General features: G+C 39.2%; 1 protein-coding gene across 10 annotated transcripts in view; it reads right to left on the bottom strand.

Annotated features, from left to right (window-relative positions):
- Window positions 1-8,631: 8,631 nt before the first annotated feature.
- Window positions 8,632-25,912, bottom strand: part of LOC113028334 (calcium-activated potassium channel subunit alpha-1a) — a 97,593-nt gene continuing 80,312 nt past the window's right edge. For 6 of the 10 annotated variants that reach the window (XM_026178528.2, XM_080305054.1, XM_080305055.1 and 3 more), the window contains 9 exons: window positions 23,031-23,154; window positions 22,447-22,671; window positions 20,472-20,664; window positions 19,426-19,539; window positions 18,038-18,168; window positions 16,715-16,909; window positions 15,157-15,275; window positions 14,838-15,059; window positions 8,632-10,069 (listed from right to left, as the gene is read on the bottom strand). In XM_026178528.2, the coding sequence (XP_026034313.1) occupies window positions 10,048-10,069; window positions 14,838-15,059; window positions 15,157-15,275; window positions 16,715-16,909; window positions 18,038-18,168; window positions 19,426-19,539; window positions 20,472-20,664; window positions 22,447-22,671; window positions 23,031-23,154 (1,345 nt within the window). In that variant the 3' untranslated portion in view covers window positions 8,632-10,047. Of the gene's footprint in view, window positions 10,070-14,837; window positions 15,060-15,156; window positions 15,276-16,714; window positions 16,910-18,037; window positions 18,169-19,121; window positions 19,215-19,425; window positions 19,540-20,471; window positions 20,665-22,446; window positions 22,672-23,030; window positions 23,155-25,912 lie in introns of all 10 variants that reach the window. The other 4 variants (XM_080305052.1, XM_080305053.1, XM_080305058.1 and 1 more) reach the window with 1 other exon arrangement.

Genomic DNA, 25,912 nt, shown 5'->3' with positions numbered 1-25,912 from the left:
CCCCTCCCCCCTCGTAACATATCAGGATCCACTGGTGCAGAGTTTCATGCAAGGTGACAGCTCCTCACACTTCAGTGTTCGGATCACCTCAAGTAGCTCAGATATCGGAAAAAATGAGCACACTTCCCACCGCGGTGACCAAATGTAGATTGACTGAGAGTATCCGCAGGCCGCTGCACCCCTATCCTCCTGTCCTGACAGAACAGGCCTGCTGGTAACTCTCCACATAAGAGAGCGGAGTGTGGAGACACATCAGAGGGGAAAGCTGGCTGCAGACAGAAGTGGGTGTGTGTGTGTGTGTTTGAAGCCATTGGAGGTGATGTCAAGTTTGCTCAGACTCAAGGATGGTGTTTGAATATGCTGGCCACTAATATGGCACCAGTATCTCTGTCCTCATCTCTGTTTTCTGTCACTATGTACAATCTGGGTTCGTCTCCTCGGCTCCTGACAATGTCCTTTCACATCATGTTATTGCACACTCGGAGGTGCAGTCAGCAAGCCGTCACTCGGCTCCTTTGTCTGAAAGTCAGGCCCGTTTTTGCCATTAATGCACTTGGTGCCTGCGTAAAAGTGTTGTGGATTTCCTTGTCAGAAAATCATTGACAGTGCAACTAGAATATCACTCACTACCTTCCTTATTTACACCAAAATGTAGGTGCGTTATCTCTTACGTGACAAGTGGCATTTTTTGCATGCAGGGATTTAACAGGAGCTTTTCATCTAAATTATCTATAATGTATACATCAGCACAAAAGACCAGAGAGCCAAGTTTCAAGCCCTGGGCAAAAACTGCAAAAACTGCTTGTTTTTCCAGAGAAACTAAATGTATTTTACTCCCTCTGGATTTGTTGTTTTTAGTTTGTTTTTCTAATGTCAGCTCGCCCTGAAATGGTGCTGGAGAGATGCCAGAAAAGAAAAAAAAAAAGTATTTTATATTTCTTCTAATTGCAAAGATCATGGCTCAGCAGCGTGATACTCTGTTCAGCCAGTAATCCCTTTAAAGAGTACTCAATCTGTCTGGCTAGACACTGTCCTGAGGCAGAAACATATTTTGAAGGTCAGACGCAGAAAAACGTTCATATCACGCTTTTTGTGTAATATTAAAAAGAGCAGCTTTAGATCGCTGCGATGCATTTCTTTGTGTATAGATGAGGAAAAAAAGAGTGCAATACTTTTCCTTCATCTCAAAGCAAAGCAGGGTAAAATCAATAGTTTAGCAGAGAGGTTGGATATTCATTGGATGAATTTCCTACTTTTTCCCCCCCAGTTTATTCAGTCAGTTGTTCAGAGGATAAAATCAGCCATCATTTTTTGGCCATGGAGCAGTCAGACACAGCCCTCCAGTGTCTTCAGCTGACTCTTGTGGCCCTGTCAAGTCCTCCTTCAATCTGGGAGTCTGAGCAGTCGTGTGGAGGTTGACATGATTGCCTTTAAGCAGCCCCTCTTAGCCAGTGACACACAGCTGCAGCCAGGCACCTCTTCTGACAGTAAGAGCACCATGATGGATTGCCTTGCCAAAACTGCTGATCAAAGGAGGTCAAAGTTCAGATGTGTGTCTGGCTGCAGAAGGCATGTGAAATTACAAGAGATGGCTTTTCCTATCAAAATATCCAAGCATGAGCATGAATTTTTATTTAACTAATAGCTGCCTGATGGAGCTGGAGAGGAATTATGTCATAAATTATTTGGAGTTTAACAAATATAAAAAAACAAAGACAAAAAGCTCATGTGTCGAGAGCCGTAGTATCATGTATCATGTATTGAATACAAGCTTCAAACTTGACATTATGTCAATATTACAGCAACTGCTCCTGGAATTTCATACACATATTACTGCACATGAAATGCCGTCTTTCGGATGCTGAAGCACTGTGCTGAAAAGAGCAGACATTTAAAAGTTTCTGACATGTGTCGCACTAGTATTGAGACACCGCCACTGATGTAGGTGGAGCTGACAGCATCCCAGCCATTGAAGATGGCTCTGGGACATACCAAGTTTGGTATGTGTCAGCTCTCATTGTTGTCAGGATACATTCAATGTGAAGTCGGAATATGTAAACAGCATCATTAAAGAGGGAATTATACGAAACAGTTTGACTGAGGTGACAGGAAGATGTGTTTGATGTTTCCCCTTGTTCTTCTTTAAGCACCTAGAGATTAGATGGGGGAAATTATTTAAATACTATTAATTATAAACTATTTCAACAATAAAATATATTGTTGCTAATACATGGTGCTAATTGTGAGTGTGTTAACCATTTACTTATTTGACTGATGGAGCTAAGACAACCTTATGTAAACATGAATGGCAGTACAATCACAGCCTCTTGCTTGGAAGCCACTGGATGACAATGGAGGCACTTACTTTATAGTCCTCATCTAAATGAATGGGGACAGAGCCAAACCCCTTTTTAACTGCATATGTTAGGTTACCAGTGTTGTGTTTTTTTTAGTCTAAATTGTTTGATTGATTTTTACCCCAGATAACCTTTGATATTTTGATTAATTAATTAAATTCAGTCAATTTCAATCCAAGTCAGCACAGAGAATCTTTGTTTGAAGTGGTGGCAATTTTGCCAGATGTTAATATATTTTATTAACAAAAAAATTAATAACTAAAAATTACATTTTTTTTCTTTATGGCAGTAACATTTAATTTATATCCACTAAAGCTGAAATATACATGATGTAATATGACACTATCACTCTAACTGGTAGCCACGTAGCAGCGGGCTAAAATTATGAGTGTTTTTGCTTTGCTAGGTTGTGACAGCATTAGCAATTAGCAATAGCTGCAAAAGTTGAGCTAAAAATCCTTTGCAAACACCTACCAATGCACTGATATGACTCATCCAATATCTAATATTGCTATTGTTATAGTTAATATAAAATATAACTATCTGCTTTTTCTTGTATAATTATGTATTACAAAGATTTAGCATTGCCATTTTACCTATTCCTTACACTACACAGGGTTACAGGAATGCTATTGTGCTGAGCAAAATTACATTTTAACAATTGCAATAGTAGTCGTAGTGATGGTGTTGTCACACAAACACTGGAAACCGCATCACATATCCACAATAATAAAGACAAAACAGAAAATAACTTAAAATGACCAAATTGACCAAAATTTCCAATTGATCTTAAACATTTATAGTTCAAATCAAGTCCCTAAAGAAAACAGTACTGTAACTTGCTCTTAACATTTTTCCCAAAAAGGCATTAGCTGTATTTACAAAAATGTATTTTAATGTAATTTAGTGTGTCTCTTCTGAACTGCTGGCTAGCATAACTTAACCATGAATTTACCAAAATTTGTAGCACACACCTTCTGAAATCTAATATCTGAGTTGTACGGCTGGTACAGTAGCTCTTTCTGAAACTTTATGAATATGCTTAAATACAAATATGTGTATATTCCAGTCTATTTGAGCACTAGGTAGAAATGACCTAACAAGGGCAATATTGCAATTTGGGGCATACATTCTTTAAGATACTTGATTCAGGAGGAAATGAAGTGGAATGAAGTATCCCTATCTAAAGATCCTGGACATAGTGAGAGACTATTGTAGCTGAGGTGACTAAGGAGTCTTATTTCTAGGCCAGATTCACATTAGTGGCATTTATCATTGAGAGGAAAGATGGTATAATTAGCTTGTCAGTCTACTTTAGGCTGAGCTAGCGCTCTCTGTGAAGAAGAATGGACCACGGGCCCAAGGAGCTGACAGCAAGTCGATAATGTGGCAATTAATGTTATAAATAATTCTAAAGCCAATTATATTAAAATGGACCTCATACTCTAAAACAGCACTTTATTTCCTATCATTTCATGAAGTGTTCTGTATCAAATAGCAGGAGCAGAGTTCTTCTTTATTTCGACATATGGCCAACATATGGCAAAGCCATAATGTGAAGTATAAAAATCAGAAGGGCCATGCAAGAGATTTATTTGTTGATTCGTTTGCCTTTGACTTATCAGTGTCGTCCTCATTGCTGAAGCATCGCCCACGGTAAAAGGCAAATACAAAGTGTAAAACCAGTTTTAATCAGAATGATACTGCCTTCATGTTGCTGGCAGTATAAAATGGGCTCAGCTTATAAAGAATGTGAGTAATTTAATGGTTGTAGTGGTTAAATATATCAAATGCTCCTTCTGGCCTTGGGAGGGTCAAGCCCAGTGTGATATATAGAGAAGACTGTGATGGCTGAAGGTCGTGCTTCTTCTGCATAATGCATGAATCCTGTAACTCTCTCTGACTCCAATCTTCTGAACTTGAACCTTGAGATGAAAATTTTACTAAGTAAATCAGCAAGCTTGCTGGCATTTCTATTAACCTCCAGTGTGGAACTGACAGAAACATGAATCACAGTAAATAATATCGTGCAAATTGTAAATCATGTTTACAACTTGAGCTGAGTAGTGATGTTATGGGATTTGCCATCTGTTTGCTGTTTGTTATTGCTAATTTCTTTGCATGGAAGTAAAAGAGAAGGTGATTTAAATGGGCAAAAGTATAATTTAGCACAGTAAATATGGGAGACTTTGATTGCTAATATGGAAACAAATTACATTTGCAACAAGCTCCTATTTTGCAAATCAAGCAACATGCATGGAGTATGTAGAGATGCTGCCTACATCCCTGATGAAGGTCGGCATTGTGATTTAATAAATGCTTACAGCGTACAGGAGATCCATTCAGGTGCTTTACAAAGTGTTTTCCTCTAATGCACATTTCACTCTGGTACGTGGGGATTTTGTGCAATATCTCAAACCAAAGAACAAAAATTGATTAATGCGTAATTTATTGACAAAATATCCTGATGGTCTTTTCCTTTATCTTTCATTAAAGCTGTAATATTTATGTAGGATTTATTTTGCTTTTATTCAATGATATTTCCTACTTCAAACTTAAAAAATAGCCAAGAGCTTTGATTTATGCATGCATGGAGTGAAACAAAAGAAAGGAAATGTTGACCTTTAGAGGAAACATAAAGGGTCAGTGTTACAGCTGTGCCTTGCAGGCAAATAGCCTCCCAGTGCCGTTGATCTATCCTCGCAACAGGGATGAAATTCTTATCTTTTTGTTTTCTATTTTTGCTGGAGAAATGTGGAAAGGCATGTTGTTTTATCTTTGTGTACAGGCCACATCAAAGCAGCTATATTAAAAAAACGAGGAACAGATGAAGAAATGCCACCTGTAATGTTAACAGCAAAGGTTTTTTTTCTTTTTAATTTAAAGCCAATTCAGTGCAGAGAATCTTTACTTTGTTTCTGACTCTGCGCCTAAGTCTGCAAGCTCCCCTGCCCCCTTTCATTTCTGTATCAAAGGGTAAACTAATGCAAAATGTATATGTCCCTTGGCACAAAGGATGGTGGTGAGGCTCAGTACAGGAAGATCTGTGTGCTAAAAGCTTGAAACATCTGTGTAAACACATGGCTTTTTTCCAACCATGTAGACAATGTTCTCATAGCCTTAAGATAGATGTCCAAGGCAATATACCTTGCCCCGGGGCCATGCTGGAATGGCTTTGAACATCTGAAAAACCTTGAGCTTCAAGCAATATCCACTTTCAATGTTCCAGCTTGACAGCAAAGCATAGAAGAATTCAGACTGTGGCGTTTATTTGACTTTTTGTTGTTCCAAGCTTTGGTTCGATTGCGCCTTTGTATAGTGGAAATACATTGTAAAGGTATAGTCCTACAAATTTGAAAAGTGTTGCGGAACCATGATTGGTTTTCGCTAGATTATTTTTAAATTTAGAGGAGTGGAAGGTTTTGAAAGTCAGGAGCAAAGAGAACAAAAAAAGAGAGAACCTTCTGCCTTTGTTGTTCTTTAATTCTGTTAATAGCCCAAGGTAAAGATTTATCTGCTCTTGTCAATTTACCTCAGTCTCAATATAAAGCACCAAGGTCACTTTTTCCTTGCCTGGCCCACAGGATTAAATTGTCATGTCCCTCTAATAGGCAGCACAGGGAATCATTAGTCCAGCTCAGCTGCCTGACTGATAGGCATTTCAGTCCAATCATGGGAGTGTGCCGCCACAGGCCAGCCAGTATTGACACTGTGTCAGGACTGAGAGGGGACGCCTTAATCAGGCAGGACACTCTCAACATTGATTTGACAAGCTGCCGTAATGACCCCCTTGTTTTGGTAAAGGATCACTGTTTATCCGAGCTGGCATTGATGCACTTGGAGTGCTGCATTGTCATGGAAACTATTATCACCCGTACAGCTGGACAAGAGTTGTCCTCAGAGGCTACAGTGGATTTCTGTGTTGCCGAGTGTGTGTTTGTGAATAGGCTTATGCACTCACAGCATAGCAAAGTTTCAGTCAAGGTATTTCTTTAATGCGAATAGCTTTACATCATATCTCTGCATCTCTGTGATCATTTGCTTTTTTGGTAGTTCATTTATTTTAGTGGGATTTTTTTTTTTTTTTTTTTTTTTACAGTAATGGTTTACACCTTCCAATAACAAGCGCAAGATCCCTGGTTCGATTCCACGTGGAGACACAAATCCCTTTGGAGTTGCACAGGAAGGGCATCCAGTGTAAAAATCTGCCAAAAGTAGCTTTACTGTCCCACAATCTCAAGATTTTTTTTTGTTAGGGCACCCCCTCACTTAAACAGCCTCCCCCAGGAGGTCAGATTGGTGAGCTTCCTATCATCGTCCTTTAAATCTGTCTTAAAGACATGTTTTTGTAAGCGGGCTTTCTCAGTGCCTCCAGCTGGAGCTACTTTTACATCATCTCCTTTTGTGAGATTATTTAAGTTATTTTTATTCCTTTAGTGTCTCGTTCTACTAGCTTCCCCTCAAAATTCAGTAAAACTTTAAAATTTTTCTATTCTTTAATGTTTATCAGTGTCTTGTTTTGTCTTTTAAAACCCTTTGTAATTTTATTTAAAAGATCCTATAAAGAAAGTTTATTCTTATTCTTCTGCTTAATATAATCATTGTTGTTTTTGTTGTTGTTATTATTTATGTTGGATATTTCTAATTACTGTTATACTATTTAAGACAACTGACCATTTTTTAATTGACATTTACACACAGTCACCAAAATTTCAGCTATACTGGTACTGAGAATGTATTATTATTTTGGATTTTTTCAAAATATTTGCCCTTTTAAAAAAAAGAAAAGAAAAATATTTTAATAGTGCATAAAAAAATGTAATCTTTTACAGTACAATTTTGTTACTTTCCTCTCTCTGTCACAAACTTGACTATGTAACAACTATTCACTTTTTGTGACACAAACCAGCAATGTCATGTGATTTAGGAGAGGCACAAAACTCAAAACTTTTAGTTTTAACCCAAAAATTTAGCATTTATATATTTTTTATAACATTTTTTAATGTTCTGCGCAATAATAGCTGATAATGTAACCCTTTTAAAAAAGTGTCAGCTCATTTATAATTTGACACAGTAAATCACTGCTTTGTAAATAATACACATATATAGTAGTCATAGACTGTTTTTAGTTTGATAGTTAGGCGTGTTTGTTTACTAAGAAGAGGTGACACTGCTGTTGGCAGGAGGATAAGGGAAATCAGCGGCCTCTCTGCGAGGTGTTAGACTGTAAATATTATTGGCATGCTGACAGTCTCCCACAGAGCCATGGTGTGTAAAAATCGTTAACAAGCACGATGATGGGCTCTCTCCATCCCTCAGGTGAGAATGTGGAGTGTGTTTTTACATCAGCCATTATCCAAGAGGGTACAACGAGGTGTTCTGTGTCACGTGATCTAAAATTGTGCAGCGTTATCAAAGAGATAGTGTAATTAATTTTTCTCCTTTTTGGGGTGCGCGTGTGTGTGTAAAACATCATTAACATCCTTTTAAAATCTGAGAAAATAAAGAGACAAGACATATTATAGAACACAATACATCTGCTTTTAATTTGTGAAAATACAAAATGAAATCATGTACAATTTATATACAAGGCTATTTGTACAAGACAATAAACAGTTTTTATTATTGTGTATGATGACATAGTCAGAAATATCAACTTAGCACTGGCATTGACGATGTGCTAAAAAAAAAAAAGCACAAAATAATACAGACTAGACTGCAATGTTGAATGTCTCTCAACCCCACAGGTACTGTCAAACGGGAACACACTAGAAAAAAATACTTCACATTAAGCTTTACACATTTACATACAACTGAATTGCTTTCAGGCGCTGCTCTTGATGATGGATTGATTTAGAAGAAAAAAAGTTTTAAGACTTCTCAGACTGTTTGCGACAGTTGTAGCTATCTCCAGTGAATTTTTAAGAACACTAAACTAGAAGCCTCTTTTCGCAGCAGTGGGTCTTCCTAGAGTCCTCCATTGGCTTCAGCACTGCCTGGCACATTACTGGCACTGAGGGATGGACAGCTTGGGTTTCCTCTGTGCCAGTAAAAATGTCACAACCTCTCTCATTTTACATCCAACATGAATCCTAGGCTGGACTGTTATGTGTCATATATGGATCGAGAAATTCATGGAGCAATATGTGCTTTTCTTTGCTTTTTTTTTTTTACCTTTCCTTCCCCCTCATTGATCCTAAAGTAAAGTGACAACAGTGCCAGTATAGCTGTGATTCATTATTAAAATAAGACATGATTAATAACACCACACACATTATTCTGTGCTTCCAAACAGAAACAAATGATTGGTGCTTTATTAGAAGCAAGTGGAAATGAAATATGTAATCAGTCATTGAGGAGGTAAACAAAACAAAGTATTCCAAAAAAAAAACAAATAGCCAAAAATTCAGTTGTTTTTTTTATGATAGAGCTGTTCTTCGTGCATCAACAAAAATCATGTCTGTTTATGGCATTAAGATTGGTCATGGAGAACATACAAGTTGCTTAATGGCCTCCAAGACAATCCTGTGTCAGGCAGTGCTTACAGCCAAAGGAGGACTTAAATGATGCCCACTTTATGCGATATGTGGCTTTTACATTCATCTTACCTACAAGTCTATCATATATGGTCATAGCATTTGGCTTAGCTGTTTATAGTGACTTAAGTAAATGGATAAATGTAAAATGAACAAACTTTTGGATTTTTGGTTGTTTTATAATTTAACCAAAATTTTAAAAAACCCAACAAAAACAGCTCTATCATATTTGGCTATTAAAAAACAAAAAGAAATTTTGCAGATGCAGATACTTGTTAACACTTCCGGGGTTTTGGACAACTTGAAATAGCAACGTGAAAACATTTATAACACCTGAAAAAAGGCAAAAAAAATAAGACAAACATAAATGGATTCAGATAAGGCTGGACCCAAATGCCATTTACATATGGACACTGGCCGTCGTAACTGTCACAAATGTTGTGAATTAGCTCCAAATGGCAAAGGAATCACTGAGAGTCAGTCACTAACAATGCCATTGTGGTGGGGTTGCAGCTGGGTGTAAAATACACATTTTAAACATACTGTACAGACTAACTCTGCAACATTGGTTAACGTAAATGCAGAAGTAGTAGTAGTTGTTCATACACAGCTAAGAAGGCAACTTTTACAATTGCAAAACTTGATCCATTAATCCTAATAAACACCCCTTTTAGCAGTATTAGAAGTAGTTATTCTGTTTTTTTAACATTGCTTTTCTTGTTGACGTGACCATCATTCCCCAAAATAAACCAAAAAAGTCATGGAGTCTGGCCACTGCTAAAGGTTAGCTGTGCAAACTAATAGCTGAGTGACTGTGATATTTGACAACGATTGTCTTTAATGAAGATTACGTAAAATAAACTTGCTGCAGAGGTGAATGACGAAAGCAGTACATGTTCGCCTTATACGATGAAAAAAATGATGATTTGCGTTTGCAGATGAGGCGATATCTCAGATTCCGGACGGACGCCTACACGATGAGTCTTCTAGGAGTCCAATAACCAGCACGCGTCCAGAACTCAGCGCTTGTGCTCTGCTTCTCTGATGGGTGGAATCAAGCTGCTTGCGGATGTACAGTATATCGACTGATGTGATTGACGGCGAGAGTATTCACAGGCTTGAGCTTTATGGTCCTCTGGTGGGTATTCTGTTGCTCATCTGTAAACCATGTCTTTTCTGAGAAAGAGTCAAAATCATAAAAAGACAAGAAGGGAGGACATCAGACAGTTAATGCTACATGGAGGTCAAATATTTTGCATTAATATGATGCATTTTTACATGCACTAATAACATTTTAAAAAATGTTTTTTCTAAATTGTTGCTTTACGAAGGTATTTTAAGCTCCACGGTGAGTTTTTAGTGGTGGGAAAATATCACTCATTGTGTTTTTACCTCCCTCTCTAATATTTCAATCACGCTAGTGTAAAAATAGGACAGCAACCTCCTTGTGATTAGGAGAAATTAGCATTTGCCCAGTGATTGGATTTAATTGTTTTGCTGTCAGGGGTCTATTACAAGTAGTCATGGTCGCCAACTGGTTGCCCAGCGATTGAGCTTGCAACACCCTCCACCTCTGGATTGAGGGTGTTGCACGCAATGGCACTGCACAGATCGCCTGGTGGGAGGCAAACTGTCTTCAAATAACTGTAATCACTTTCACACAGATTGGCGAATGTTTGCAAGTAACTGCCGCCCTATTTATTAATCTAGAAAGCAAGGTTGCCTAGTGCCTGTGCAATTTTGCACTTTAATCTCCATCCCGTAGCAACTATTTGTGGAATTTCTGCTTTAGGTTAGAATGTAAGATGTTTCTGTGCATGTAGACAAGAGTAGCATAAGATTTGTGATTTTCACTAATTTATCCCACATAATTACCATTCAACTGCAAACTGAGAGCAGACTCTTGGTGCAGTTTGAGAGGGCAAGTGACGGCGAGTGGTCGGAGGCAACAGATCTCAGGTTCATCGTGCACATTTGCAATAATTTTGATTGTGTTGCTGTCTCTACTTTTGTCTCCTAGTGCGATTGTAGCATAATGCCATTCATCTTATGGCCATTTTTTAAAAATATACTGCCATGAAGCATGCAGCTTTGTTGAGTCTAAAGACATGCAAGTTCCAGTGAAGCAAAATCTCTTTACCAAATTACAAGTTAATGCAGGACTTCCACCTTCATAATTATTGTATATTTTCTAACCTTTTATTTATAAAAGACTTCAAACTTTTGGCTTGATGCAACTTTTTCTGGTTAAGAAGGAAATAGATAACCTGACATTCTACAATGTGATCCATGGTCATGACCTAAGGCTGTTATACTGTGGTGCATTAATACATGTGCCAGCAGACACATGTTGCCAGTAACAAAACATTAAACAACAGTAAAATGTAGCATCAAACCATTCAGTTGCAGTCACACATTCTACAGTCAAACCCGCTGTGAACTGTGCTGCTTAGGTCACGACCATGCTCTCCTGAAGCAGTCATTTGGAAATGCTAAACTACTTGGCTTTCATTCAGAGGGCAACATGTCAGCAGGGACATGACCGTGTTCAGTGCAAGTATGTAATATCATGCATATTCATTCACTTCCATACCTTGGCCAACTCTACTTATCCTTGTTGCACTTTGAAAAGAGAAAGTAGTACACTACGTGTAAGCTAAGTGGGAAAATACTAATGCGACCATTAATAACAGAAAAGGCAGAGCAGGAAGATCGGAGGCATAAAACCAGCAGATGATCTCATTGCGTATGGATTTGGAGTAGGTTAAACAGTAGGTTGCCACTAATCACAAAAAAAGATAACGAAAAACAACATAGGTCATGTAAAAATATCTTTAAGTGCCATTATTATGCATCCAGCATAATAATGCATGTCAGACAGCCATAATCTTCCCATGCCTATTGTTAAAGCAGTTTTAAAAAATTATCTCCAAGTTTCAGATGGAAATACCAGCATGCAGCTGCACTTCAGATGTTTTTAAATCAAACGAATACACTGGTGTGTTAAATGGATCTCTGTAAAAAAGTGCAATGCATCGTATTAACTGAGCATGAGCAGTATTGTTAACCATAAAAAGCCTGTAGTGTTCATTCAGCAGCTGTGACACATAAGCATTCCCTTTGAATGAATGTGAAAATATTATGATATTGCTATTATTTGTAGAATGCATACCTCTGTCAATTCTGCAAAGTCCCTTCACTGTGTTAATAACAGTAAAATACTGAGATACCTGTAATCAATATATACTCAGAGACAGACAATTAAACCAAACAATCTTAGACCCCATCCATACCGGGAATATATTCAATAAATATAACCGGCCCCATGAACCGAACCCATGAACTTAAGGACAGGCCTGTTTAACAACATTTAGTAATTAATGCAAATACAAATACTGCACATGGCACAAACAAGCTTTTGTGATTCAAACAAGTCTGTACTTTATGGTCCAACATACATTAGTAAAGACATAAAATGAGTTATTCGGAAGCACAGAGGCATACTTATAGACAGTATAAAAGATGGATGTGGGTCCTGAGCCTGACAAGTGGAGCCGATACAGAAGCGCCCCAATGTTCTTTGCCCAGCAGGGAATTATTTCCCTGGTTCCAAATAAGACTTCCTGTTGTATAGACGTACATGGTAAAATAGCTCTAAGCTTCATTAGTCTGTGAACTCAGTAAATATGCAACTGGTGACTTTAATCAATAGTTTCAGATAATATGGTTTATTTGGGAAATTATGACTGTTATTCAACTCATAAAGGAGGATTTACAGGGAATGCTCATTATCTAAAGACTTGTGATGGCGAATGCGATGAAGTGTCTTCGGTTTCCAACCTCTCTGGTTTCAAAAGTCCAAGAAATCAACAACCTTTTATATATTGATCTTACAGTCTTTAATTAAATGATTCACCTGATTCATTATGCCAACTTGCAGGCACTCTATAACAAACACCTGCCAGACACCACAGTGTAATTATAATAGGGTATATTGCACTAAAAGTACAGGTTAAGTGTACTTAACAAAGGCATTATTTCATTATGGGACCTGGTAGGCTTGCACTACATTGGTACAGCCTATAGAGAACAACCATAGTGTACAGATAAGTCGTGAAACTCTAAGTGTAGCTTAGAGGCTCTGTCTTCTTGTACAGTGTAATGCTTTACAGCTGTTATGTTTCTATATTGCAAATTGCAAGTTGAAAGCTTATGGATAGGAAATGGATTCTTTACCTTTTTAGAGTTATCGAGAGAAAGAAAAGCCAAATACATTTGAGGACATGCTTTTGTTAAAAATGGGCTGGGGCCACCTGTGAAGAATTATCTACACAATCTAAACTCTGACTTCTGTACATCTGGTAAAAAAAAAACTTGTAGGTATACGTGGTACCATTATAAAAGATTGATGACTGATCAAAGTGGTATCATCCAGTCAGCTGCTTGTGTCTTGAATACACTATGGTTGAAGCTGTCAGCTTATCAATCACTTGAAAAAAGTGTATGTGGTCGGGGACTTGGTAAGCCCAAACATGATGTTGAATTGGGAAAGTCTAGCCAAATTAATAAAATCTGGAAGTACGAAATCTACTTTGAATAACTATCCCTGCTTCTAGCTAAGAGTTAGATAGAATGCCATGTACATTTCCACAGCAGAAACGCCTTCCTATAGCGATTCACACCAACTATAGTGTCATCTGTGGAGACCACAGGTGTAGTAAGGCTTCAAACTGAAGTAAGACCTAAATTGTGAAATCAAGACAAAGGCAACAAGAAGATTATAAGGATTCCAGCTCCTTTGGTTGCAGGTCGAATACTCTGTAGAGAAAAAAATGCTAGCTATTGCTGCCGTATGCTGACAGTGTAGTACTCACTGCTTCATTGAACCTTGACTTTAAGCAGTTACGGGCCCAATTTGCAGCGGTGCATAGAAATTCTGATTCAGTTTACCAGTCTAATTACTGGTAATACAAGTGGTAATCATAATACATGAAAATGTCTCTTCACAAAGTTTAACAATTGTAGAATAAAACTGAAATGTGACATTCACATTGTGCGGGTCAAACTTTATTAACAACCGTAACATTTTATGCTTGCAAATTGTCTTGACATTAACTAATAGTTCACGGTGGCAAGTAACATTTAACTAAAAGCGCAGCTTTCTAATGCAAATCAAAAGGCATTGAGAGGACACGATGTGCAAGAATTCATTGACATGACATGAACCTTTAAGACGTGTAATTTTAAAAGTGCAATTTAGTACAATAAGTTTCAGCTTTAATTCAAAATTAAACAAAACTTGGAATGCTACAAGTGGAAAGAGACGGTGGCCATAATCACAGAGGTGCTGGATATTAGCAAAACAAAAAGGAAAGATGGAGGTTGTACAATGTTTGTCACTTACTACCCTGAGGGTAATTACTTTGTCATGTTCTATGATGTGTTTGCCAGTGTCACATATATAATAATATCCTTTTCTTCCACATTAGATGGAGGTTGAGAGGAGTCTGTGTGTATAGGTAAGGCTTTCGTAGTTAATTAAAAGTTGGTAAGCGGTTAACTGGACAGAATTAGTTGTAGAAACCCTGATGTATATTTGCACTTGACTCAAAGTGTACTAGTCAGGATGTTACTACTGTTCTTGGCTTTCAAATGCACAAGAATGTGGGAAAAAAAACAGCTAATGGATGGAATGAAACTCAGTCCAGGGGAGTTCCAGTTATTCTTTGACCTGCAATATTAGCCAATCCTGCTAAAGTGGAAACCCAATCTGTACTAAATTGCTTTGTTAAACACAAAAGTGGCACATACATACACCGTCAGACGGACATACACACTTTGACACTCAGACGTGTGAAAGTCTGTCTGGACAAACAAGGCAAACGCTGTCGGCAGGCACCGGTCACGGACATAGACAGTCACAGAGCTTTAGAGGGGCACATACTTTTGTTTGTCTCGCGAGTCCCTGCTTTTGGCTCGGTTGGTGCGGTTGGTGGTGGGGATAGAGTGGACGGAGGAACTCTTTTTGCTTGAAGAATGGGATGAATGGGAAGAATGGGAGAGGCTGGTTCGAGACTGGCCAGCGTTGTGGTCAAACTGCATCAGGCAGAATATCAGGTCTGAGGGCACCAGCTCAAATGCATACGGTGGATTGGTTATGACATATCTAGAGGAAAAAGGGACCAGATGTGAGGCCAGTTATAAATAAAGTAATACATGAATCCATTATTATTTGGATTTCAGTCAAATGCAAGAACACATACCGTTTGGTACACTGGCTCTGTGTGTTTAGATGTGCGTCTCGTAGCCGATAGATGCCAAAACACAACATGTTATAAGTTTTTAGGGCTTTACAAAACAGGTCACCATAACAACCACCATCCTGTAAGAGAGCAACACAAAACTGATGAGTACACAATTTGTATTTTGTAAAACCAACATTAAAAATACATATTAACGTCATAGAAAAATAGAATCTGTGTTACACAGCGTAGTCTTTTCTTTTCCCTTGCATGCTCTTTGTTTTGTTTACTGTTGTCTATGTAAATGAAGGACAAAATTGTCTCCTGACCACACTCAAATAAAATCAGCAAATAGATCTCTAGCATCAAAAGTGATAGCATTACGTCTTTATCTGATACAGCTGGATAATAAAGCAGAAAGTCATGGAAATTAAGCAGATAACTCTACAAACTCGACAAGAAACACAAGCATTCAACAACATTTTACAGCACACAGTTAACTCATTCCAGTTGAAGTGGAACTGCCACAATTAGAGGATTCGGTCACCAGGGTAAAGCAATGATGGATTTCATGGAATATTAGAGAATATTAAGAGAGCCATAGCACAAAATAAAAGAAGCCTCCTTGGCTCATTAGCTTTGTTCTGCCATTTATAGTACTGTACAGGAGTCTTGAGCCACCCGTCCTTTGTTTATATTTAGCTTCCTAAGAGTCAGACTAAATTTTAAGTTGTCTTCGGAAATAGCTTTCCAAGCTTTCTGAAGGCTTTTAGTTTTTCTTTGGACATTGGCTGCTTTCCGTCATTTTCAGTTCAGTTCTTGTACCTGACCACTGTCAGAGGATTTTTTTTTTTTTTTTAAATCATATGAATCATTCAAGCATAAATAAAGGGACCTAACAGACGGGATGAGTTAGGAAAACAAAATAAGAGATTTTAAATTGAAATCTTAGTCACTTCATTACTAGCAACCTGTCACAAAACCCATCAGTTGTTCCCATGTCTTTAGTTGATTTGGGTTTATGAAAAATACCAGCAAACATAGTATTTTTGGACCAACAAATGTAAATTCCCAAAATATATTAGCTTGAAGCTTGGTATATCTCATGGTGTGTAGTGCGTCCTTAAAAAATTTGAGGAAACTGAACAAGTAGAGGACAAAAGAAAAAGTGGCAGGCTTTAAAATCTTTCTACAGCAGATGACCAGTGTGTGAAAGCTGTGTCCATAAGAAATAGGAAACATCCAGCAAAGACCTGAAACACGACCTGAGAAATGCATCTGGCTCTTCAGTTGATCCATCTACGTAAGTGCTAACAATCAGTCAATATGCTATTAACAATATGCTATTAAAACTAACATCTTAAATAAATGCCAAAATACTTATTTGATGCTCATTCTATAGATAAATATAACTTTATTTTCTATTCATTATACAATTTCAGCTATGTCACAATCACTCAACACAGTTTTACATCCCCATCCCATCCCTATTACTCTGCATCCTTCAGTAACAGCAGCTCCCACAAAGCAAGCTGACAAAAATGTCCTTAGCCCCCAGGTGACAAGACCAATCACTTACCCCGAGGTCGGCAAAGGGCCCATCGTACAAGGCCAGCTGTGCCACGCGACACCTGTCCCTGTTTGCCAGGGTCTGTGGTGTGCTGTAGCCACCTCTTAATGCATTCTCCTCTGCCAGCAGCCCCTCCAGCTCCGGTGTCGCCCCGCCCGTTACCAGCGTCCGGATCAAGGTGAGGATATTATCATTGAAGTATGTCTGAAGGAATGAAGTTAGAGGGGGGTGAGTCCTTAAGCAAACACTCCCAAAGTCACAACTGAACCTTCTCAGCGTGCCAGGCAGATTGAATGGTGCTATCTAACCCTGCTCTGTCGCATCACATTGGCCTGAACATGGAGTGAAAAGACAGGAGAATCCAGTTACTGCAGGTCACACCTACTTCCATCAGAGCAGCGAGTCCATGTTCACACTTGTACAAGGATTTATTACTTAGCTTTATATAAGAAAGAAAAAAAGTCCGCTTTATAAACCACACACTAAACCTGAAGATATACTCCTCTCTGTAATTGTTATCTTTCTAATCCCTCCTCAGTTATTGCTTTGCTGATTTTAACAAGGGCAAATGTCTCCCCTTTTCTTTTCACTGCAGTCGCTTGTCTCCCCCTGCTTGTACAGCATGGTGACATCTCCCTTGGCTGCTGACAGCACTATTGACTCAGATGATGGATGAGGGCTGTCCATTAGGTAGCATTACCTTTGTCTACACTGGAGCACACTTGAAGGCAGCTTTGTTCTAACCTCACTCAAACTGAAAGGCAGACAAATGAAGCCATCATGCCTTGTACAAGTTCCAGTCTTGTCATTCATTCTTTTAACAGAGGACCAGAATGTGCCTACTTTATTATTTGTATTATTATTATTAGTATTGATACAATACTGATACGATATTTGGCAGTAAAGAATTCAGTATATTAGCGGTTATTCTTTTTCTTTTAGACACACGACACAAAAAAACATTTGTTATGTGTCATTATTAAGGGTTATATTTTTTATTTCATCTCATCCAAGAGGGTTCTTCAGTTCCATAACCAAAAGGTTATGGAGGTATTTAAACCCAAGTGGGAGTTTCCCCTTTGGAGATGAACATGTGTTTCATCACATGAGCTTAGCAGAGCCCTATTAGGGTTTAAATACCTGGGATTCTCCACGTTTTGCTTCTTGGACTGAAGTGAAACAAACAAAAGCCCAATCTTCTTCTTTTCAAGCTCTTAAGACTGCTGATACAGCTTTATCAGTAAGTAGCTAATATCAGTCGATACCGCGACTATTTAGTTGACCTATTTTGCAATTGGCAGATGTTATTAGAAATTCGATTTTTTGACTTACCGCACTCATTAAGGAATCCAGCACACTGACTGCAAATGCTGTCCCACAGGCAAAAGGCTGTGTGAGGTACAACTCTGTGTCTGGGTCGTCGTCATCATCTTGATCCAGGAACTGAACATTCGAGTCATTCACTATGGGGTAAACGTGTTCATTTTATTAGCTATTTCAGTTCAGCTTGTTTTTTGTTGGGGGTTTTTTACTGCACACTGAGTCCAACATGGCAAATGCTTGATTCACGTGAAGAGGAGGACACAACAATACAGCGGTTGTGCACAACAGTCAGTAGCAGCAGATATGGACTGTATTAGAAATCGGTGAATAGTTTCGCATATTCTCCTCATTTGCTTAGTTCCAAATTTGGACCACATTTTAGTTTCTTTAAAAGAACTAAAATGACATATGTGTCTGGTGTTTGTATCCAGCCTTGTGGCCAACTTGCCTCTGCCACATTCCATATCCAGGCCATTCATGCACACTCATGACACCATGCATATTGTCAAAGTTCCAGGCCTTAACTTGAAGTCCTCCTGAGGTCACTATCAGTAACACCATTATGCCATTGTTTGTCTTGTAAATCCAAGACAGAACTTCCAATTACTTGTACTTGCATGTCAAGTCAAATGAAAGTATTTCATTGCCCCAGAACCTTCTTTAAAGATGTCTTTGAGCACAAAAACACATGCAGTAGCTGGAAGAAAGTAATGATGTAAAATTTAGTTGGAGAACTGCTTCTTCTGTGAGGACAGAAATAAATGTCAGTCATATCGACAGGGCTGAGATGAAAGAAGGGCACGGGACAGAGAACGTGATCCGACAGAAGATGCTATGAAAACAGCCACAAGGACTTCTGAGGGATCAAAGACCCTGTAATTCTTAGAAAAATAAAAGGGAGAAATTTTGCTTTGAGATAGGGAGCCAAAACAAGACAGGCAATTTCAACCAGAACCAAGGGTAAAATGTGCTCAAAGTGATGCCATGGGAATGGACTGAGCCTCTTGTGCAGCACGAGAAATCAAAAGAAAGCTGATATGGAGGCAGCAGCAGTTACGACACTGCAGTACAGGACAGAGGCACTTCTTCTTACCCAGCTCAGTTATCATTTGTATGCTGGTCCCACTGCTTTTATCCTGACTGAATGAAATCACAGGCAGTTTTTTGCCTGGCTTTGCTAATGGCGCTAGACAAGTGTTAAGGAAAAACAGTTACTGGTACATGTCAACAAGGGACAAAAGCATAAACAAATTCCACTTTTAGTACAGTTAATCAAGTGATGACAGCCTCTAATTGCATAATTTGTGTTTTCGGAGATTTGTTTACAACTACTACACTGAAAAGAACATAAAACAGCAGAGCTAGCATATCAATCAACACGTAGCAGCAAACCATACCTAGTTCTGTTATGATGGGGATATTTGCTCCAGTGGTGACAGAGGTCTGCCTCACCAGTCCATGGACTGGACTATTCTCAGGAGATGATCTATCCATTCCTGGTGGTGTGAAGCCTTAATGGACATACATGTCACACAAAGCACATCAGTTAATACTAGGTTCAGTACTTGATTTTAGAGGTTACGATAATGCACATCAGCAGAACTAATGTGTCGGGGCTATTTCATCTATTTGCAGCCACGAGTGAGGTGTAAAGTGCAGTGTTACCATATTCTTGACAACGACCAGTATTGATTTATATATAATAGATGTGACAAACAGCTCATTTTGTTTCCCTTTGATTGTGTGTGCATGGAGACAGAAACATTTTACAAACATATGCAAAAAAAGCATGTACAATATGGAGTCATGAAATAGAAAATCAGTGACGCAAGATTGAATCCAAATTGACTTGACATTTCTTGCTTTCCTCAGACTGACAAGTAAGCACATTAAATCAGTGATGCTGTATGTATAATACATAGGGTATGTTGTGATATCCATCACTTACTGCTGACTAAGCAGCACCATGCGAGGTCATACATGTATTAGAGGAATAATGAAATTGTTGGAGACCCTACCACCACCACACCCTCCACCCGTCGCGAGGCCAAAAGGTTTCTAAAAGGATTTCTCTCAGTGCCAAATAATGGCCCCTTACTGAAGACCATCTGAAGCTAACTGAGTGCTTCAAGTGTCATTTAGAAAGCTATAACATGCAATTTTAATACATTGCACACATTAGTTTTATGAAAGTAGTCTCAGATATTGAAAAATAACAATGTGCAAGCCAGGCAAATCTCTTGTGCCAGAGCTGTGCTTGTTGCCACCAATTAAGTTTGTGAAGAAACCAGTTGTTACAGTAACCTGAGGAATAGTCAGCTGGGTTTACTGTCAAACACAGTGACACCAGGTCAGCCAAGCAGCACCCACTGAGGAATATTCTCTGTGCCAGGGCCCTGTCCCTTCCAGGCAGTGCAGTGAACTATGATAGGGCGCTCCTTACCTTGAGAATTAGCCTGCAAGACCCCGATGCTGTCATCAAACTGCATAGATTTGATGTTGAGTGACGCCAAGATGCATTCTTTGTCCTGCAGTGATGCATCGTCAATATTGTTCTGATTGGCTGACAGAATGACACACATGTCGCAGAGGTTGATGTTGACAGCCCTCAGATCTGCCCTACTCAACGGTGTGCCCTTTGAGAACCAGTGAAGGAGAGAATTTGTTATCTCACCTATAAGGTACAAGAAATAAATCAAAGTTTTGAACGGCAGGCAAACTCGAAACTTCTGTCGGCCTCGTGTGCATGCTCCAAATTATACTACGCGCTGCTGGCGAGTCCTGACAAATGCTGCTACTGCTAATTATGTCTTTCACAAAGTCTTTTAATGGTGGAACAAAAAAAAATTGTGGATGCTCATATTAAACATGAACAAAGTTTCAAATAATGAGGTCAGCGAATGTGCAAGTATTCACTATAAGCTCGAGCTTAAGACTTTTCAGGCCAGATTTACTAAATGGGACAAAAAAGCATGTGAGCGAAATCCTCATAGTGCTCATGGGTGTGGTTAGTTTAATGGTTGTGCCTATAAACACAAGCACAGTCAGTTCATATAAAGTGCACAAGTTAAGACATGTTTTTTTCTGTGTTAAATATCAACGCAATTAGCAGTAAATAATAATAATAATGGATTGCATTTATATAGCGCTTTTCGGGGCCCTCAAAGCGCTTTACAATTCCACTATTCATTCACTCTCACATTCACACACTGGTGGAGGCAGCTGCAGTTGTAGCCACAGCTCCCCTGGGGCAGACTGACAGAAGCGAGGCTGCCATATCGCACCATCGGCCCCTCTGGCCATCACCAGTAGGCGGTAGGTGAAGTGTCTTGCCCAAGGACACAGCAACCGAAACTGTCCAAGCTGGGGCTCGAACCGGCAACCTTCCGATTACAAGTCGAACTGCCAACTCTTGAGCCACGATCGCCCTTAGTGTCTATTGCAAAAATTTCTACGTTGATTCGTGCAGTTGATTTAAATATTCTCCTCCCATGTCTTGATGCATGTTCAATCGTCCGGGTAAGTAAATCTCCAAAAGTTGATTCTGTTCATGTGGACATCCAGATGAAAAGAATCAACTTTTGGAGATTCTCCTCCCATATTTTGCATCTTATTGAAGGACCGCTCAGAAACATACATGCAAACATCTTTAAGTTGTCACCTCTTACGCATAATCTTCTCACTGCTATCTCTTTGTAAATACTAACAATACAATACAATTTTTTATTATTTTTTACACCTAAACCCAGTTTGTGCTGATGCAACGTGTTTATAAATCTGTCCCTTGGTGCGCAGCTTTCTGACTTTTTTTCCCCTTCTGGCACTGTATGATGTCAGAAAGAGAGAATAACCTCCATATAATCAATTCGGGTACAGAGGTTTAGCTGTGAGCCACCTGCTATCCGTCTGATTGAAATTTGTAGCCAATCAGTAGAAATCTGGCTTACAAGGTGAAGGAACAGCGCTGAAGCTTGTTTAACACAGCAGATGAACTGACAGGATGCAACTAAGTCCAATATAAGATAAATAAGGATTCCTTATTCTGGGAGTCATGCATAGCTTCCCTAATAAAGTCCAGGCAGAAATTCGCATAATCAAATCCACAATGTTCCCCTAAACCTAGCCAAATCCTTTGCTAGCATAACCACATAAATATTAATCATTATGTAATGTCCAGGATTTAATATTCTACCGAAAACCACAAATTGTTGATGGCTTTAAGATTTGTTAACAATGAGCATTTTGCAGGACAGCTTGCAAAATAACAATGTGCTTTTTATACTGATGAAACAATATCACGTTTCCCACAAAATACATTTGTTAATGAGCATTATATGCACACCAGTTTAGAAAAACAAAGGCATCACTTTGACGTGATCTAGATAAACATTTGAAATTAGTGATTTTTCTCTACTTACAGGCAGAATGGAGACTTTGGGGAAATTATGCAGAGTTTCCCATTCCCGCTTCAGATACTCAAGGGAGCCGACAAACACAATATGCTTCAGCTCATGGTAGTGAAAGTTGCTTGCTCTCAGAGGCATCACAAAGTTTCGGACACCGATCAGCGCCGATTTCACGTCTCCAAATATGCACACGACCACATGACCGCTCAGAACAGTCATGGCTGCCTCACTCCGTGTCTGAGAGGGAAAGAAAGGGATAAGGGATCAATATGTTCCTGGCTGGAATTTGCATAAATGGGCATTTCCAACAAATGTTAGCGCTTTCTCCTTTTGCAGTGAGCCTGCCCCCCCTGTAAAATATATCATGCAGTTCTGCACTGCAATGAAAGTAATTTGAAAAATGGCATATGTATTAGTACAAGAAATTTTCCATAGTGCAGGGCACTCTTGTAGCAAATGACATGTCAAACACCTCATTACAGAGTGTTTAAGTGCCCTGTCAACCTCTGATAGTGCTTTGTGACATGACACATCTGTCACCAGGGAGAAGAGTGTCGGGACAAATGACGTGTACCGAGTGAAGGAGCAGGACCCACCAAGATGACCTTCTCAATGTCTTTGGACGGGCACCAGTGAAACATCCCCGTGGAGTCATATTTCTTTACGTTCTCGTCCATGCTCTCAATCTGCTCGTTTCCCAGGATGAGGAGTGGGTCATGTCTAATCAAACAAAAAGATGGGAGGGAGACAGTGAAATTATATCATTGATTTGAACAAAAAACACATTTTATAAATTAACCATAAGAATATTTGGCAATCTGCAAATAGGTCGCTTTTACTAAAAAATGAAAAAGAAAAAAAAAAGGTTGCTTTCTTCCTAGTTTTTCCCGCTTCCTCTTTTCGTTTTCCTGTCAGAGGCCATCTGCAGAAATGCCAACAAAACTGCCATGTCATCAAGCAGAGTGACATCAGCAGCGGCAGCCAGGCGGAAGAAGATGGCAGCAACACACTGCGTTGACTGGCATGAGCACGGAGATGCAATTACGCCCCCTTACTGCATACGGCTTTTGACGTAGTGCGCTGCGTGGTAAAAGCTTTAACAGACCAGACTTTAAATATTTCAGCAATTTGCCCAACCGTATTTGCTTTCCAAAGTGAAGGGTATTAATGTTTAAACAGACCATCAGAACTATATAAACTAATTTCACTGGTGAACATTAACGCTGACCACTAAAAGTTGTCTCCCAACACGAGTACCTGCATTTCTATCACGCTTGTTCTGGTCAGGGGGATATGATCTTATGAAGTCATACAGTTAATTTAAATAAAGGGTTTTGATGCATGTAATAGAATAATCAAACACATGATCTATGGTATGAAAAAGATTAACAGAAATTTGTAAGTTACCCAAATTTAACATCTCATCAAGCTGATCCCAACGAAAAGTTTTTTATCTGCGGAAGAAAACTCACATAAAGATTGTCCGAAGCCAACCGATATACGTGACCAGCCACATTAGCAGTACTGCTCAACACAATCCCTTTGCCCTAAATCAACTTTGTCAGATTCAGATCAAAGTTAAAGATGCTGTCTTCTGAAAATCCAGACAACAGTCTTCGGTCTCTGTCCAAAACCTTTTAAATTGTTCAAGTCCTCCCCTCGTAACAAGAGCGTCTCTTTAATCCATCCAAGTACCTCAAAAGAATGGGCACCTTAAGTAACATGTTAAGTATGTATGAAAGTGTCAGCTGAAACTACCATCCCTCAGGCTCCAAGAGACTGAAGCCGAAAAAACCCCCGCCTTTGGGCTCATATACCCCCAGGCAAGACCTGGATGTCCTTTCAAGAATATAAGTAGCAGTAGAGGGAAACGTCTTTTCTACCTCTCTGTCGATGCGGCTTCACTTTGAAAAGCGCGTGTACGATAAAATTTCAATGTCAAAGCGTGCACATGTTTTTTTGTTTTTTTTTTAAAGTACAATGTTAATAGAAACGTGAAATAAAAAAATAATTAAATACACTCCAATATATTGAAAGCGGGGGTCCTAAAAACAATGGCACTCACTCCCATTTGCTGCTTCTAGACTGTCGGTTGCATGAAATCAGACATCGCCGCTTTTCTTTTTTCTGTGTAATCAAAAGAAGCGGAGGCAGCAGCTTTGATAAACTGTAGGTTTACAGGTTTACAGCCAGGACAATCATAAATGATCATAAAAAACTGGAACTACGGTGCTTAAAACCCACGTGAGAGTGCAATTCAAATTCTAATAAGAGTGAAAGCATTTAGTGGTTTTACACCTTGGCTAAATATTCCATCAAAAGTCAAATGTTTCACCACTCACTCAGTGGAGCCGCTGTCACTTCAGTTTGTCCTTGTGAAGATGACTGGTGAGGCAGAGCTCTGCCAGGATAGCTATCGCTCACTGTCAGCCATGACGGCCTGTCACTACCCTGCACTGCCAATTGCCTCAGCAGTTCTGTAACAGACATGACGTGTATGTCACGGCACTCCGATGTGACCAAACGCGTTATGACATCCCGCAGTTAGATGTGTCTTATGACCCATCAAGGAGCCCGTGGAAATGGTGTTAATTTCAGTGAGGTCGTCATTGCTAAGTTCCAGACAGGTCATGTTAGTTTGCTGGAACTAGAAGCGAACTGTCTCGTGGAAACGTGATCGCTTTTTTTTTTTTCCTCTTGCGTGGTTTGTTTCGTTAAACAGCGCAGAAGTGTCCGTGACTGTCACTTCTGTGTACTTCTAAAGATTCAAACTGATCAGCAGCATAATTCACTGCTTTATGATGACACGTTTGACAAGACTTCACACATCATTACCCCGAAACATAAGGCCAGGTGTTTTCTGGAGGAGCGTAATGACAGCTGAGAGAGCCATAAAGAAGAAGGCAGACATGCACATTATGTCGATCTTCTAATTCGGCAGCACTGCACTAGTTCTCTCTAACACAAGCACTAAGAGCAGGCAAAGTCTTTGAAAACCCGGCACATCATGAAAACTGACAAAGGCCTGCTCTTCAAAACCCACAGCCAATCTGTTGATCATTACTTATTTACAAAGGCCTTGAGGCCGCGGGTCCTGTAAAAACACATTTGATATAGTATACACCCAGATGTTTTTTTCTCTGCTTGTTGCAATGAAGTATCCCTTAGGCTACCACGGCGAATCCCTCTCTAGCGTGTAGGCAGCAGACGCTGCACGAAATATCACATCCACCTGTACTGCACAGTATTAGCATGGCAAGTAGATGGATTGGTTTGGTGTGTTGATTTTTTGCTGATAGCATTGGAAAAGCCTGGTTTTGCTTCCCAAGAGCCTGGAAATCACCTGGAGCAATTCAACTTTCAAACCACTTTGAACCAAATAAATAAAGGGCAAACGCCCACCTGGAAAAAACAGAGACCAGACATCAAAGGAAATGGTAATGTATGCATACTGACACTTTTAGTTATAATACAAAGC

The sequence above is a fragment of the Astatotilapia calliptera genome, chromosome 8, assembly GCF_964374335.1.
Source record: "Astatotilapia calliptera chromosome 8, fAstCal68.1, whole genome shotgun sequence".
NCBI lineage: Eukaryota > Metazoa > Chordata > Actinopteri > Cichliformes > Cichlidae > Astatotilapia > Astatotilapia calliptera.
The sequence above is the reverse complement of the archived record's forward strand: the minus strand, read 5'-3'. Positions and strand labels throughout refer to the sequence as shown.